The sequence below is a fragment of the Grammomys surdaster genome, unplaced genomic scaffold (genome assembly GCF_004785775.1).
Source record: "Grammomys surdaster isolate TR1022 unplaced genomic scaffold, NIH_TR_1.0 125698, whole genome shotgun sequence".
Classification (NCBI taxonomy): Eukaryota; Metazoa; Chordata; class Mammalia; order Rodentia; family Muridae; genus Grammomys; species Grammomys surdaster.
The window spans coordinates 1,487,553-1,505,843 of NW_021620534.1; the positions used below are offsets into that span (position 1 = coordinate 1,487,553).

The 18,291-nt window shown below is 40.8% G+C and overlaps 2 protein-coding genes across 4 annotated transcripts in view; both read right to left on the reverse strand.

Moving 5' to 3' along the window:
- Window positions 1–8,483, reverse strand: part of Il20rb (interleukin 20 receptor subunit beta) — a 28,673-nt gene extending 20,190 nt beyond the window's left edge. Inside the window, exon 1 of the mRNA XM_028788076.1 lies at window positions 8,284–8,483. Within this exon, the coding sequence (XP_028643909.1) occupies window positions 8,284–8,356 (73 nt within the window). The 5' untranslated portion in view covers window positions 8,357–8,483. The remainder of the gene's footprint in view (window positions 1–8,283) is intronic.
- A 7,521-nt stretch (window positions 8,484–16,004) lies between these two features.
- Window positions 16,005–18,291, reverse strand: part of Nck1 (NCK adaptor protein 1) — a 53,232-nt gene continuing 50,945 nt past the window's right edge. For all 3 annotated transcript variants that reach the window (XM_028788058.1, XM_028788059.1, XM_028788060.1), the window contains one exon: window positions 16,005–16,684. In XM_028788058.1, coding sequence (XP_028643891.1) covers window positions 16,490–16,684 — 195 coding nt within the window. In that variant the 3' untranslated portion in view covers window positions 16,005–16,489. The remainder of the gene's footprint in view (window positions 16,685–18,291) is intronic.

The following is an 18,291-nucleotide window of genomic DNA, read 5'->3' on the forward strand; positions in this document are numbered from 1 at the left end:
TGCAACCTGCATAAGCTTGGCCTCCCACTTCTTAATGGCAAATTCACTTAGGCTCTTGTCAGTTTCTCACCACGTCTCTTTGCCGTCCTTGGGCACTAGGACACATTAATTATCGAACACTAAGGCCAATGGGGCATCTGCAGCCAGGCGGGAAGCACTGACTCAGGCCTACCATGGAGATAATCTCGTAAAGAAGGGTACCAAACAGCTCAGAGACTCCACCGTGGAAGACTGCAAGCCCACGAGCCCATCCCAGGCACAGGATGAAGGCAGCGTGCCTAGAGTGTGTACACAGTGGCACTACAGTTTGCACAGAACAAAAATGGCCAGTCAAGCTGCACCTGCACTGATATGGACTCCAGGCAGCCTGAAGCTCAGCCTTACATGTACCGCTCGGCCTTGGGTACTGCTGGACCTCTGCAACCGTTCCTCTTCTTTGCACATGCTCTTCTTTCAGTATTCAGCACCTGGCTCCTTTGCCATTACAAGTCACAGTAGTGGTCTCAAATGGCATGACAGACAGAATATCAGCTGGAGTCTTTACCTAGGACCTTTCTGTTCCTGTCTCTATATTTGCACCTGCTATTTGTTATCAGGCATCAAGCCTCATGAGTATGAGGAAAAAGGGGTGCTCCTGAGAACACACTGTCTGGCTGGTGTCTTGCATTTTTTCTAACATGGGAACCTGATGATGTTCCTTCACTTCATCCTTATCGTACTCGCTCTACCTGGGAGGAAAGATCTGGGACACCTGCAGGGAGACTTCTTAGCCAAGAAGTCTTTGGTTTTGTTGTCTTTTTTCTGTTTCTAGTTTTATGAGTTTATGTTCATTATACAAAAGGACATCCTTCACAAAACTCTCAAATGTGCACAACATGTTCTTGACCATACTCTTGCCACCCCTTCCTGCCTCCCTCCCTGCTTCCAGTGGTCCACTTTTCCTTCACAAAAAGCCACTCTTGCACCTTCATGTTTTATTAATTAAGATGAATAAATGAACTAACCTAGATTCTGCATACAAGAGAAAATAGCAGTTGTCTGAGTCCTACTCAATATAATGATTTCAAGTTTCATATATTCTTCTTCAAATGATATGATTTTATTGTTTTGAGACAGAGTCTCACTATGAAGTCAAGGCTGGCCTGGAACTTTTATGTCGTTTGGCCTGGTCTCAAACTCACAGCAATGCCATGGAACTAGTCAACTATGGTCACTCACATCTACAGTCTCAGCAGTAGGGAGGTTGAAGTATAAAGATTAAGCTAGAAAGAAGCCTGGGCTACATAATAAGTTCCAGGCTGTTACAGAGTTAGGCCTGTCTCATTACTTTAAAAGAAAAATAAAAAAAGAAAGACCATGGAAGTAGACTAAAACTCTATGTGTCTATGTATGTGTTTGTATGTGTGTGTGTCTATGAATATGTGTGTCTATGTGTCTGTCTGTGTGGTGTCTATATTAGTGTATGTGTCTGTTTGACTGTGTATGTCTATGTGGTGGGTGCATTTGTGTGTATGAATATTTGTATGTGTGTGCATCTGTGTGTGCCTGTCTGTGTATCTGTGTGGTGTGTATATTTGTGTGTAGGTGTATTTGTGTCTATGAGGTTTGTGTATATATGTACTTAGGTGTGTATGTATGTATATGTATGCATTTGTATGTATGTATGTGTATGTGTGTGTATGTGTGTGTGTGAGTGTGAGTGTGTGCATCTGTTGTGTCTGTCTCTGTATGGTGTGTGGATCTGTATATGTACCTGTGTTTGTGTGATGTCTATGGGGTGTGTGAATTTGTGTGTATGTGTGTGCATCTGTGTGTGTACTTGTATGTATATGTTGCTGCTGGGATTTGAACCCAGGACATTGTGAATATTAAGCATGTACTGTAATCACTGAGCAAAACCCACAGGCCCAACTAAAACAAGTTTGAAAGTATTTGAGAAGAGCATGAGAGATGATAAGATGGGGGCCTGAGTTGGATCCCCAGAACCTATGTAAAGGTGAGAGAAGATCAAGCCCACAAAACTGTTCTCTGACCTCCTCATGGGTGCTATGGAATTCGTTGCCCCCAATAATAGAAAAATAAATGTGTATATTTTAAAGAGTAGGAGTGAAGGGACCAATCCATACATTCGAAGACTGACAGTAATTTAGAGTACATGTGGGGCTGGAAAGATGGCTCAGCGGGTAAGAGCACTGGCTGCTCTTGCAAAGGTCCTGAGTTCAATTCCTAGCAACCACATGATGGCTCACAACCCATCTGTAATGGGATCTGATGCCCTCTTCTGGTGTGCCCAAAGACAGCTACAGTGTACTCACATATATAAAATAAACAAATAGAAAAAAGTGCACTGTGTGATATCAGCAAAGACAGACACACAGACCAAAAGGAGAAAAGAAAGATCTCAGAAACAAATCCACTCAAATATGTTCAAGTTTGATTTGACAAAGACACAAAATATTCCGCAGAGGAATAGGGAGCCTCTAAAACAAATAATAGTGGAAAAGTTTGGTATGTGCAGAGGAATAAACCTCAGCATAAACCTCACACGTTATGTAATAATGAATGCAAAGTGGATCTTAACCTATCTCACAAAGGATGACTTCTAGAATACATAAAGAACACTCAAAACTTAACATTAGAAAGTCAAACAACCAAAAGATAAAATGAAAAGATATGAAGAGACATTTTACCAAAGAAAATATACGGACAGCAAACAAGTGCATGAAAAGATATTTAAATCAGAGTAGGCATGATGGTCCAGTGGTTAAGAGCACTGCCTGTTCTTCCAGAGAACCCAGGTTCAACTCCCAGCACCAACATGGCAGCTCATAACCACTGTAACTCCAGCTCCAGGGGATCCAAGGGCACATGTAGCCCAAACACCCACACAGGTAAGTAAAATCTTGTTTAAAGATGTCTAAATCATTTCCTATGGAGGAAATGCAAATTAACACAAGACAGTACCACACAACTATCTGGATGGCATAGCTGTGTAGTTAAAGTTGTAAAATGAAATTCTGGCAAGGACAGAGAAGATGGATCCCTCATATACTGCTGGTAGAATTGTAAATTGGCACACTGATTTTGAAAAATGGTTTGCATAAGCATTTATTTTTAAGACTAAATATGCAATTGCAATCTGACTTAGCAGTTGTGATCTTGGGCATTTGCCCTAGAGACATAGAAACTTCTGCCACGTTAGATGTGCATATGAATGTTTAAAATTGAACTGGAACGGGCCCAAGTGTCTTTCAATAGGTGACTGCTTACAGAGGGTGAATGTCACAAAGGGTATCATGTAGATAATGAAAGGGGGCTGCGAGCATGGAACCCAAGGACTGCTAGAGGCTCAGGATGGCAAGGAAATAGATTGGCCCCTCCAGCCTCCAGAAGGGACACAGTAATGCTAACAACATGAGGTGCTCCTGTAACTCACCAGACAGTTTATTTGGAAATTATTTCACAGGAGCTGCCCAATAGCAGAGGGAGCTTCTGTATACCCTCATCTGTCCTTCCATGAATCCACAGCCACAGCGTGACTGTGAAGTAAGACGGAGAGAGAACTGCAGGGTCACTGGCTCTGGTCAGTGTCGTCAGTCTCTAACCGGTTCCCCCACTTTTCTCCCTTCATGCTTTCCTTTCTTCCAGGAACTAGTCCAGGATTCCCCGTGGAGCTGTCATGCCTAGTTAGTCTCCCCCAGCCTGTTCTCAATCTGTCTTTGTCTTTTATGACCTTGACATTTCTGAGAAGCACTGGGTTGGCTGTTTTATAGATTTGGTCTCAGTTTGAGTCTGTCTGTTTTCACCAGACATCAGTGAAGTTACTCTGGGTTGCTTGTTTTTATTGGATGTCTTTGCCGTTACATCCCGAGAGTGGCAGAGTGGTGCACCAAGTCCAGTTCCTTTAGTATCCTTCACCAATTTCTCAAAGACTGATGAAGGTTTCTGCCCCAACCCCATCCTAGTTTCCCAGGGGTGGTGGGGAGACCAGTCTTTTTTTTTTTTTTTTTTTTTTTTTTGGTTTTTCGAGACAGGGTTTCTCTGTGTAGCCCTGGCTGTCCTGGAACTCCCTCTGTAGACCAGGCTGGCCTCGAACTCAGAAATCCGCCTGCCTCTGCCTCCCAAGTGCTGGGATTAAAGGCATGCGCCACCACTGCCCGGCGAGACCAGTCTTAGGTTGTCCCTTTCATCATGTTAGCTGGAGACAGGTTTCTGCTATGGGACTGCACCTCTCAGGAAGGGGATGTTCAGGTCAGCATTAGTAAGCTGCTGGTTCTAGACAGGCTGCAACATCTCTTGACCTTTGACCTCATAGTAAGACTCCTGGTTCCCCACATTCTAAATAATGTCCGTCAACCACTGCTTTACCTATGAAGTCCAAACACAATGAGTGGAGTCTGGTCTGGGGCTGTGATTAATTTCTCCAGCTGAGGGTGTTGCTGTGTACCTTGACGCAACAAAGGTGTACGTGTGCCCAAGGCCTAGTATGCTCCACTTGGCCCTCTTCCATGAGGTACACCAAAACTCTCAGGCAAAGTCTACTATGAATTCTTGCTGTGGGCCCTCATTTCCATCTTTCTACGTGCTTCAAACCAGGGCAAGTCCAAGCAATGGATTGCAAAATGTTTATACGCTTTTGACTTGTATGCACAGGACACAGTATCAATATGTGTAATTATCAGATGTTAATCTTGATCTGTAAAGCTACCAATTTACCTGTTAAAGTTAGTAAACGTGCTGGGGGAGACATGTGAGACTATGTAAATTCCTTTCAACCTTTCATACATTAATTTTGACAGGTGTTGGTAGGTAGTTCTTTCAGCAATTACTATAGCTATAATCTGAGTCTCTTTTAACTGAACTGGGATTCTCCTGTAAGGAAGAGCCAGTCCTCCTCCACTGTTGGTTATGTTTCCACGGATTTACCTAGATGAATAGACTCCTAGGTAGTGATTTCATTTTATGGTTAAAACCCAATGCTACTATTGTTTTGTTATTCAGATGTTCAGTGTTGGCCTATAGAAATTCTTTCAGGTTGATTCTTGTGTCTCTTTGGCTCTTGTCACCCCCTCCTATTCTTCTCCATTTTCCTCTTGTCAATCTGCTTTGGTTTGGGGTTGTTTTATTTTTATTTTTATTTTTATTTTTTTGAGACAGGATCTATACAGCCTTTTCTGGCTTCAAAATCAGAGATCCACCGGCCTTTGCTTAGGCATTAAATGCATGCATCACCACACCCAGCCTTGTCAACAGACTTTAAAATAATAACTCTAGATCTACAAATTCCAAAGTTCCTGTAAACGCCAACCAATGTTAGCATCTTATGTAAACATGATGCAGTTATCAAAACTAAGAGACGCTGTGGGTCAATGACCACAAAAAAAACCCAGACTCAATTTGGATTTTGTGAATTCTTCCATAAACAAAGTTTCCATTTCAAGATTCAGCCCAAGATGCTCTACTACTTTTGGGCCCCCATCCTAGCTGAAGCACTTCATTGCTTGCCACACATTGCTCCTGTCTCATCTTGCCTTTTCCATGCCCAGTCTTGTAAGCATCCACTTCTCTAAAGAGCCCCACCCAGGGAGTTCTAAAATCCTAGGCGGTTCCCCAGATGAATTTAGAATCTATGGCCATGCAGCCTTGGCAATTATATTTGTAAAAAGCTTCCCAGGTCCCCAAGGGGTTCCAGTGTTCATTTGAGACTGGAACACTGATCTAGAGCTTACTTCTGGTAGATAAAGAATAGTTTGAAATACGTTAAACCCCCAAATGTTGAAGGTCGCAGTGTATTTTCTAGCAGGCTTTATGTTTGCTGTAAATGGGGGATGGTCTTGTTCATCTCTAATAAGCACTCAGCTCAGAGCCTATCACAGAAAAGGAGCTCAGAAACACTAAGCTCACTGGGCAAGCAAGCCACACACATCTTGACTCACATAAGGAACTACCTTAGGCCTGGTGGTTCTCCTAATCTCTCAGCCATCGAGGTCCTTTTACTTGTTCTACGATTCATGTCTCCTAAACATCCGTCTCCTGTAATTTGAGCTGCAAGGGAAGCAGCAGGAAGGCAGTCCTCACTAAGCCACTGGGCAAACTTTCCAGGCAGAAATTACTGCATCTCTTCCTACTTGGACACCCTCCCTGGTCACCTCTGCTGTTTGGTTCCCCTTCTGCAATCCTTTCCTCCAACAGCCTTTAAGGTAAATGCATTGGGAAAGGCGTCCATCCCCCTAATCCCTTCACTCTGTCATCCCTTTTTCCTAGCCTGCATCTATGTCTCCCCTCCTTCTCCACAGAAGGACAAAGCACATGGAGCTTTTGTACAGAGCTGCTAAATCAAAAGTCAAACTCCAATCCTCACATTGATCAAAAACCTAGACAAAGAACTGAACCATTCTGAGTCTTGATTCCTGGTGTAAAATGGGGATCATCAGACCTGCCTTGCAGATTGATGTGTCTGAAGAAATGTGAGCCATGTCTAATGGCACAGGTTTAGAATTCTATCTACATGGGAGGGTGAAGCAGGAGGATTGCAAATTCAAGTCCTGCCTGGGTTACAGAGCAAGCTCAAGGCAGCTTGGAAAAATGTAGGGAGACCCCAACTGAAACATGGAAAGTTACAAAACAAACTAAGCAGGGATAAGGGCTCTGAGAATAGGTTCAATAGTAGAGGAATTGCCTCAAAATGCATTAGGTCATAGGTCCAATCTTAGGAGAGAAAGGAGAGGGGGTGGGGAGGAAGTAAGAGACAGGCACTTGTGACTGTCATTGTTATTAGTATTAGGAAGCAGTTTCCTAAATCACCCACTATTATTTGGAAAGGATGAAGCAAGACAACTTTACTCATCTACCAAGTGATCTACTAAGCAATAGATATACACTCTGCATTTGCAAAGTTTGCCTACACAGTCCTGAGCAAATGTTCAAAACTGCATGAAGGCAACCTTAGCTAAAGCAAGTATTTTCTGACACCACCATTTGCAATACAAAAAGATAAGAATAATTAGCATTTGGGACAGGAGTATTGAAGTTTTTTAAAACTTACTTGTATTGTCTTATTTTAACCCCTTAAGACTTTAAGATGGTTATTATAAACATTTCACAGATGGGAATGAAGTTACATGACCAGTGGCTAAACTAGTAAGTCACAAACATACACAGACACAGACACAGACACAGACACGTGGTGGGGCATAGCAGGAGGACAGATGGGCTGGCAGACAATGACACATTTGCTATGACAAGTTTGGGGAGGTCAGAGGATAACTTGAGGAAGCTGGTTCTCTCCTTCCACCATTTGGGTTCTGAGGATTAAACTCAGTTGTCAGGCTTGGCAACCTTTACCTACTGAACCATTTCAACAGCCCCATGGGAAAATTCTAACAACAAAGGCTAAGGCAAGAAAGCAGTAATAGAGTGTCGACTGTGAAGACAGCAAGTAGCCTGCAATCTGTATTTGTTTTCTGAAAGGAGACATAGGCTCAAATAACTCCAGGATGAGCCCCGCACACACAGACGACAAGTAGGCACTGTGGACAGTGTTTGCTGAACCTTTGGAACGCTGAAGGTTTGGGGGCCAGGAATACCATGCATTTCTATGTCAGCTACACTTGGAAAAGCTGCCTTAGTACTCAAGGCTCCCACTGACAACACAAATCAACCAGTTTGACACCACAAACCAACCAATACATTGGAGTATTTAAACTAGAAATTTCTCTTAAATGCAGTTTGACTTAAAGAAACACTAACAGGTAAGGAAGGAGCTGCAGTTTGGGAACAATAAAGAAGGTAATTACAAGGAGCCAGGTGTAAAACAGAAAATTATGCAATCTTACCGGGAGAGAAAATGCCTCGAACCCAATCTATTTTTAAATGGTATGAAGTAACTTTTTCTATAATGACCAAGAGAGAAATCTAATTTTTATAAATCTCATGCCCAATATGAAGCGTATGTCTTTCTGTATTTGTCAGAATTTTTAATCATTTTAAGTGGCACCTAGAAAATAACTGCAATAACCATACCATAACCCTCCAAATACCAGATGAATAGCAAAATCCACAGAACTCGGCAGACTATATTAGTGACATCCTTCTGGATTGTTCTGTGGATATTAGGAGAAAATTTTCCAAGTAGAATGCAGACATTTAAGATGCGAAAAATGGAGATAAAAAGGTCTTAAAAAAAATAGACATTTTAATTCAACCCCAAACCCAGGAAATTGCCACCTTCCTTAACCTATATTCAAGGCCCAAACCATCAGTTGTATTTAAATTCATTCTTACCAGTGAGAAAACCTGAGGTCATACTGTAGAAAAACCACATGATCGAACTTGTCCAGACTCCTTGTAAAACCATTGTGCTGGCCTGTTTGGTGCAAGGGTCTCTCACAAACTTAGCTTGCCCTGAACCACTGTTTTCTTCCAGAATGAAGCTTTCTGTCCATCCTAGCCATTTCAATTCAGGAAGCAGATGTTGGTGCTGAGGTCAGGGCTGCAATGAAGCTTGAATAGTTCTGAAAAGGGGAGCTGGCCCAAATGCTCGAAATGGGCGGACTTTGCAGCACCTCCTTTTTGCCCAAACCCAGATATTGCATCAAGGGGAGTGGCCTGTAAGAGTTCCAGAGAAATGATAACTGGGGAACTTGAGACATCTGCCTGAGGGAGACATCTGGGCATACAGGCTGTTGTGGAGTGCCCTGGGTCTCACCAGTGAGCAGCCAGGATTATTTTCTCTACTCATCAAGTAGCTTCCTCTGCCAAGTACCTCTCTGCCTGTTCATTCAAGCAGGGTGCTAATTAGCTCTGTTTGCTAATACATACTTCTGGAAAAGCGGAGAAGTTCAATGATTACCATTAATACTGTATTCTACAGTGCTTGGGGTGAATCCAGGGCCTCATGCAAGCAACACAAGCACTCTGCCACTAAGCTACATCTCCACTCTGTTGCCTCCACTTGAAATACCATTTTACAAGTCAAAAGGTAAGGAATAATAGTTTTATATTTACAAATCTGCAAAAAGAAAATCTAGGCCATAATAAGCTAACAAGATTGACATCTTGATGTAGAAGAAACAGCAAATAGAAGTTAAAAATGTGAACAAGATTCTTTACCAAAATATCTTTTAAAACTACTGAATCCCGAGAAAGTACTACTGAAAATTAAAACTAGTTTTAAAACTTTGAAAGGGAATCCTGCAACAGAAATTGGCTCCTTAAACTTCAATTTCTTGAGGACTTTAAAATCCCAATGTGCAAATTATAATGGTAAAATGAACACTGGTTTGAGGAAAAAATATTTATTCATTTTTTAATAGAAAACTGTTTGTACCAGCTTTGTAACTTACTTGAAAGATAATGTTGGGGCAGTCATTGATTCATTCAACAAACATTCACTAGGAGTTTACTATGTGCAAAATCTGGGAATTCATAGTTCTTATCCATTCCCAACTATGAGGATGCATAAACAACCATGGGGCAATATTGAATACAGTGACAGAACCACCAGGGATGCTGGACAACTGAAGATAAACACCCAATCTACCCTATGGGGTCGTAGAAGTTTTCCTGAAGAGAAAACTGGCATGGAGTATTGAAGTAAGGAGAAAAAAATTAGCCACAACTGTTTACAAAAATCACAAGTTTTGTACAAGATGCAAGCAAGGCTGGGGTGAAAAGTGTTGGGAGCCGACTCTTAGCCGAAAGTGGCTATCATCTTTACAGCCATCTCGAGCCATATACCCTGACAAGAGACTTGTTTCAACAGCCTGCAATAGCTGAGCGCACTCTGATAAACATCTTGTTACACTGTTTAGTGCCCCCAGCTGCCAGGTGCTCCTGGTATCCATGGCTACAAGGCACGTGACGTAGTGGCTTCAGTTGAGCTTGTCCACGAGGGCAAGTCACGTGGTAAAGGGTATAAATACCCGGATTTCCTTTCTAGGGAGGTAGAGGTAGAAAGTAGGAGGTAGTAAGTAGTAGGAAGAAGTAGAGGAGTAGAGGAGACTGAAGGAGTGAGAATATAGTAAGAAGAGAGGAGAATAAAGAAGACTTGAAGAGACTCCACCAGACTCTGGCTTGTATCTATCTTTTGCGTCTCTAGCCCCTTTTTTCCCCTTCCTCCGTCCCCACTTTCTCTCTTGCTAGACCCTGACCTGCCGACCGGAGCAACAGAACCGGCCGGCCTTTACAAAGTAACAGAACCTGACGGCCGTTACAAAAGAAACGACAGCTACAAAAAGACCTGGTAAGTCAGACAGAAACAAGGTCTAGAGAGCTTTCAGTGTTTTCTGAGGGACTTCCAGCTTCTCCTGAGAGCAGTGAACACCAAGGGAAGGGTTTTAAGCTCCAAGCTGATGGTGGCATACTGTGCATTTGAGCCTTAAAAGGTTTCTGAGAAACAAGGAAAGGGGCAGACTAGAGGGGACTCTGTCAGGAATCCAGGTGAGAGATACTGTCAGCCTACTCTAGATCTTCCATGTCCGTGAGAAAAACCACCTCAGGATGCAGGATTCAGTAAAACAGTAGCTCCTACATACTGCATGGATTGGGAGGGGCTGGGAAGAGGAGCCAAACAGGACTTTCCCGTTCTGGTTTGGATAGACAGCAATGGAGAGAAAAGAAAGGAGCAGAGTAGGGCAGGGTCAAGACAGGATTAGGGGTCTGCAGAAAGAGGCTGCACATGCATAGCCTCACACACTTTGATTTGAAGCATTTTTGTTAGCAGTCACATTCCCCGCTATGTAAATAATCTATCTCAAATTGATGTCAGGGAAATGGAAACTTTCCCCTGTCTACGGAGAGAGCTTGTGCAAAGAACACATCCACTAAGGAGGGTGTGAATACATATATACATACATACCAGAGCAAGAATATGAACTAGAAAGATAGGGGTGGGGTGGGAGGGTAGCTCAGAGAAGTGGATCCAGTACAAACTACAGTCCTGAAAACAATGAGGCATGATGTGATTGTTGAGGCAGTGTGCAGAAGAGAGTCCCCAGTGAGTTAATCATTAAAAAATGTTCCCTGGATATAACAACTGGAAAGTCATTGTAATCCCAACAGGAGGAGTTCCTGTGGAAGCCTTGGATCAGAACCTACATCATTGTGGGCTGAAGAGTAAATGGAAAAACTAATGACCATTTGATGTAGAGAAGAAAACAATTCCATCAGCCTTACATTTTTTTTTCATTTACAAAGAAATGTCTTGCAAAATAGTTGTGGGAATCAAGAATGGGGGCAGGAAATCCAGCAGAAATATACCCAACGCCAAGTTCTTTTCATCTAACTGCTTCCATTTAACACTATAAGGAGTGAGACCCATTAAATTAATAAAGGTTTAGAGAATAAGCAGGAAGTGGGTCTCAAAGTAGAATACACCCACCTATGTTTGAAAAGAAGGGGCTGGATGAGTTCATGACTCAGCCATCCAGATAGAGCAACTTGGGCCAAGTTTGAGATGGAAACATTGAGAATACTAAGTGAATCAAAGGATGAAAAAGGACACGTAGACAGAAGTAATGCAATCAAGAGTTAAGACTCACACGGCTGAGCTGTGGGGCAGTCCACCACCGAACCATGGGATCATAAAATGGTTAGTTCTGCTTGGCATGAGTCTATACCAAGACAAATCAGCCAAACATTATCACTCTGACAGGCATCTGACAATCTTCCACAAGCAACTACAGGGAAAATCAGTTCCAAACTTAGCACACACCTACAGAGCAATGAGAGGTAATGTCATTAACCTATCAGCTATTGTAGCTTTCAAATTAATCTTTCTCAAGCCTGGGCACCATCCAGTAAGAAAGTCAGATGATGTGCCTCTGCCTGGGCCATCACATTAGGTGAGAAATGGTTCAGTGGTTAACAGTAACAGCTGCTCTTCCAGAGGACCTGGGTTCGATTTCCAGCCCCTCATACCCTAATGGTGGCTTACAACCTTTTCCAGTTCTCAGAGATCCAGTGCCCTGTGTCTCCCTCCCTTCAAGGCACTGAAAGACATGCAGGCAAAAATATTCATACACATTAAAAAAAGAGTTAGAAAGTAAAAAACAAATCAAACAAAATTTTAAAAACTTCCCTTTGAACAAAGTCATTTCAATCTGACGGTCTTCAAGACATTAATCTCTTGGAATTAATGGGTTAAAACCTTTAAATCTCTAAGACTGTCATCTTCCCGCAGTTGTTTCTAGAAAACATTACCTAGTAACTCTTATTAAGATGGAGAATCAGGTTTTATCCTGGACAGCCCCTTGTAGTTAAAAGCTCCATATGTGAATGAAACAAATACCATTTTAAAACTCTGGGAATCAGAAACAATGCTTTGTAAGTGAACATTTACATGATAGTCTAATGCTTTTGGCTACAGTTGTTCAATTATTGGTTGGTCTTAGTGGAGCCCACAACACCTAAGAGTTTCTATCAAAGACTCACTTCCACCTTCTGAGAATCCTGTGCTACAGCTTCATCCACTGGTCTTCTCCACTCAGGCTTTACATCCCTAGAGGGCAAACGTCACAGCAGCTTTGCTTTTGTTTTTGTTTTCATTGTATTGCTGGGTGAGTAGAGCCTCACCCCTGAGGAACCAAAGAATCAACTTAAAAGGTAGAACTGTTTTAGAGCAAGATGTGGAATGGAAGAAAGAGAGAGGAACCTTAAGGTTCCACCACCTTCCCAAAGTGCTACAGATGGGAAGCAAGAATTTTAAAAAAGCCCGGCTAGGCTACTGGCGGCATCAAGCTAGTTCTGAAACTGACAGAAATCAGTATCCTGGCCAGAAAAAAAAAGAGTATATTTTGGTCTAAAACCCATCTGTGTATATATACACAATGATAAGCAAACCCTCCCTCTTTACAACCTCAGCAAGCAGTTAATTTCCTATTTCATTCAGCAAGTCTAAGCAAGCCACATATACTTTTAGGTCCAGAGACTCCTGTAAGTAAACTAGAAATGCACATGTAACAGCAAGAAATAAGGGTGTGGCCTAGGCTTGTTTTGCTGTCTGTAGATTTAGAGTATAGCAGATTTGCTGAACACCAACTAGAAGAATCAGGAATCTGTTTTTCAAGCCTCTGGAAGTGATTCAGAAAATGATAGTTTTATATTGAACAAAATTCAAGGAGTAACCGACCACAATTGTAAACACCTACAAAACAGTTAAAGCTATACAAAGGTTTCTTGTCTTGTAATAAAAATGAGAAAGCAAAAGCCGTAATACCACACTCCAAATTCACTGATTTGGACATAGGAAACTGTTCTGAAAAATAGCAATTTCATATTCAAGGCCAAAAATTCTACATGCAATAGTAAAAACAAGGAGAAACAATTAATTAATATGGCTATAAATTATAGGTTAAGAGTTGGGAAAGACTTTTATTATGATGTTTGAAAGTCTTTGACATGTGCATTATGGTACCATCCACATCAGGTTGCAAGCTGATTACTAACTTGGGAATTCAACTCACATTGTCAGCTTACTTTTAAAGGAAACCATAAATTACAATGTGATCTGAAATCTCCCTTTTAAGTGCTGTCAACTTGAATACTACATAAGTTGAACAATACTTCTATATTTGGCTACACCATTAACGGGTAAAAGTCTACACTTTTTGACAAGGGATGGGGTGTATCAGGAGAAAATGCCTTTTCCTAATTCTCAGTTGCCTCATGAACCATATTTTTGCAACCTCTAGACTGTAATAGCAGAGCATTAAAATGGTATGATTTGCACGGAACGTTCTAATATCCTAAGTTGCTCATTGCTTGACTTTTTTACTCTGGCAATACGCTGTTTCCCTTTTTTGTTTGTTGGTGCTTGGGATAGCATCCAGGCTTCTAGTGTGCTCTACCAAAGAACTACAATCCCAACTCTTTCTTCAGATAATGTCTTGATTAATTACCCAGGCATGCCTCATAATCCTTCTGCCTCAGCCTTTTGGGCAACCAAAATTATACTCTTATAACACTAGGCTGGGTATTTTGTATTTTGCTCAATGATGTCTGTAAAACAGCTTTAATAGTCTTAGGTTTATGTATTAACAACATGGATAGTGATTGTATGCACTACACATTATGAAAATATACAACTCACCACCCTAAGATTTATGACCAAATAAGAGACAACATTTATAGCTTTTCTTTTTGTCGCGAAGCTTGCACACATACATAGTTGTTTAAGAACAAAACCCCTTCCAAGATTTTAGAGACGTTTTTGTAGACACAAGCCAGGCAGGACTGCATGTACGATATATACTTAGATTTGAGAAGTAACCATCTCTTCATGTGCAGATGAAAGCTTTTGTAATAGCACTTTCCCAGGACCCACTTCTTAGTTTAAAACTAGCACACAGAGCACAGTGTGTCAAGATACACACAACACTAGGTTTTGAATGTTCCTAATATAAATCTTATTACCTAGCTATTAGGCATTTTTCAAGGTTGTTCTAATTCCTAAGAAAATTGCTTCAAGTAAAACTCATGCTTTATAAACAGCCTTTGGTTGAAGAGAAAGTTGAAAACATTTTTAGAAATCAATCAAATGTTGAGGTACAAAGTAACAGCACACAGTTAGGCTTCATGTAGTTAGAGTGCAGACATTACTGAAGCACCTCCCTTTCTACGAACTCCAGCTCCAAAAGGATGCATGCATTCCACCTCAGCACCGCTCTGAGTCTTGCCTTCCCAAAGTATTATTCGAGGCGCAGGTTTCCAGAAACAGCTGTGCCCATGATAAAATTATCTGCTTCTTTTTATAAAGGTCCATTTTGTTCAGAGAAGGGGGGCATACAAAGAGAAAGCAAAAGTAAAGTGTCATCAAATGCTAAGATGTTTACAACCTACTTACTCATTCTGAACCATTCATAGTATTTCACACCTCCACAGGTAGCATCTAGAATCTTCACTTCTATTCAACCAATCTACTACCATTTACCTTAAACAGAGAGTACTCAAAGACAACTGTAAATTAAAAAGCTTTCAAAGCAGGGGCTATAAAGACTGAAATTCATCTGTTGATTTCTTCTTAGTGGGAGAGGCCAGGGCTGCCACCCAGTGGCAACATCAGCCTCCAAGTGATTTTGAGATTTAAATTAAAAATTTTAAGCTACTATAATAAAGGAAAAAGTAAAACTACACAACTTTAACTTTTACCAGCTATAAGTTTGGTACATTAAGTGTTTAAAACAGCAAAGAACAGCAATGTTCTTGTGCTTACGTGGCATTAGAGACTTTTGTTACTTTGCTTAAATTAAAAATTTCAGAATGAAGTGTGACCAACAGAAGACTCAATACTTAAGTTTCTTATTCACACACACACAAAGTACTAGATGGCAAACAAAAAAATTGTAAATAATACAGTTTACCTAACCACAGCTCATCATTTCAGTATGTGTCCCAGTTAAAAGATCTAAAAGATAAGGAGGGGCTAGGGAACTCACTCACCGCAGAACACCTGCTTTTCATGTGTGAAACCTTGGGTTCACTATGCAACAGTGTCAAAAAATGTTTTTTGTTTGTTTGTTTGTTTGTTTTTAGTGAATCTGATCAGATACTGGATCAGGATGGTGAAAAGTTGAAAACTTTAAATTATTGCTATGCGGAATTAGTGATGTTTAGAGAGGGAGAAAACTACACATCTCATTGTCTACTACATCCCCAAGCACGGCCAGGACTTGTTTCCGTCCATGGCGTAAATACGGCACGATCTAATGGAACACACTTGATCTAATGGAACACGCTTTGGTCAGGGAACATTAGGAATACTCATTTCATTTCAAGAGCCAACAGCCCAATCTGCTTTGTTCTCTTGAATAACCAAGTGAAAGGGGGTGTGTGGGGGAGGGGGGGCACATCCTAAATTCTTAAATTTTTGTTTACACAGCTATAAATTATGTTTTCTAACCTGTTATCTGGTTTCTTTTGGGTACAATGAATGGATTTTTAAAAACTAAGGCACAAACAACATATCTGATATTTACAATGGCTTGTGACAGATACAATATTGAAAATAATTTCTTATTTTCTGTTTATTATTGCTATTTAGACACAGAAAAGATTAACACTTTACAAGAAATGGCCTTTATCATATGCCATAGAGATATAATTTTATGTGAAGAGGAACTATGGGAGAACAGGATATCTTTACAAGGAAATAAAGAAACAGCAATAAAAGAATTCTTCCATATAAAGATTTTGAACCAAATTATTCGCTTCAGAATACAAAACCTTAATTGTTGGAAGGAAAGAGAAAAACAGAAAAGAAAACAGTAAGACAGAAGACCAAGAATAAAGAACTCTCCTACAGAGATGCACTGCATATGTAGTATATATGTATGGGCTGGGTTATAACAAAAATACTCATGTACTGTAGTCAATTCTCATATAGTTAGAAGAAACAGCACTTTCCAAGCAAGTACAATTGGCCCAACACGTTCTCAGTCTTCAGTTACATGACAAGTTAAAGCTGTGTAGCAGTCACTGCTGATGAGCAGTATCAAGACAAATGTTTGACGAGATATAATTTTTCTCCTTGTTCACTTGTAAAGATCGGTGCCTTTTTGTAATGTTCTACAAGTTCCTCCATGGTGCTGAATTTCCGCTGCCCAATGCAGTAAACAGTCTCTTTCAGCTGGACTTTAAAATGCTTGTTTTTCCCTTGTGCTTTTAGTGATACTGAGAAATCATTTGGCTAAAAGAGAAAGGGGGAAGTAAACATTTTGAAAGCCATGTATCAGAATGTAAAATAAAAAATAACTGATTAAATCTGAACATTTACTAATAAGTACAAGGCACTATGCTAAATTATTTACATACTCTCCTTCATTTGTCAAAATAAACCCTTTTTTATAAGTGAGAAAAACGAGGCTGAGAGAACATGCCTAGGCTCCATTACCTGGTAACAGGATGCCAGCGTCTCCTAATAGTTATCCACAGTACCCACAGAGCAGTAAACACAGAAAATAGTTTTCAGAGGCACTAGAGGAAACAGAAAATTTCAGACTTCCACTCCATGCCCTCTCAGTTCAGAGTGAACAGTAACTGACTTACATAATACTCTGAATTTTCGGCCGGGCGGTGGTGGCGCACGCCTTTAATCCCAGCACTTGGGAGGCAGAGGCAGGCGGATTTCTGAGTTCGAGGCCAGCCTGGTCTACAGAGTGAGTTCCAGGACAGCCACAACTATACAGAGAAACCCTGTCTCGAAAAACCAAAAAAAAAAAAAAAAAAATACTCTGAATTTTCAAAAATAATGGATAAATAAGAATTCAACTAAACTTTAATAAAAGGTAACAAACACAAATTCCTATGAGGGCCGAAAGATAAACATAAGAAAGATAGAGGAAAGAGGGCATGGCCGCCCTACAGAAGACTTACTGCTCACCTATGATTGTTGCTTTGCAAGAATAGACTCCACATGAGCTGACTTTTTAACACCTTTATTTATGTGTATGAGTGTTTTGCCTGCATGTATGTTTCTATATCACGTGTGAGCAGTGTCTGTGGAGGCCAAAATGGGGTATTGGATCCCCTAGAACTGGAGTTACAAATGGTTTGAGTTGCTATATGGGTACTGGGAATTAAAAAAACAGTGCTCCTAATCACTGAGCCATCTCTCCAATGTGGTCTTTCAATTTCAAAGGGAAATCTGAAGCCCATATTTTTAAAAGATGTTTTTATTACTTTGTAAATTTTGTATATGTTTGTATGTCTGTATGTGGGTATATGTACACTAGTGCAAGATGTTCAAGAAGCCATCAGATCCCCCTCAGAGCTGCAGCGACAGGTGGCTGTAAGCTACCTGACACAGTGCTGGGTATTAAATTTGGGTCCTCTGGAAGAACAGTAAGCACTTTTAATTGTTGGGTCATCTCTTCAGCCCCAAAGTCTGGATTTTTATAAATCCTTCACTATTTAAATATTGGCGCTCTTACACTCTTACTCTCTTGCCTCTAGCTTCTCTCTGTCCCCTTGCTCTTCCCCCCTTCCCTTCCCCCTCTCTCCATATGGTCATGGCCGGCCTCCACTTCTCTCTTCTCTCTCTCTCCTCTTTCTCCACCATCTTTCTCCTGATTCTCTCCCCACCTTTGCCCTCTGCCCTGAATAAATCCCCTTCCCTTTGGAACCAAAAAAATAAATAAAAATAAATAAATAAATAAATAGATAAATAAATATTGGCAGTGAATTAGAAAAAAATTTAATTGTGTAGGCTTAACAAAAACACACATTCAAGATCTCTGGCTGAAAAATAACACTACTGCAAATAATCATATATTCTAGCTAGTATTTATACTCTAC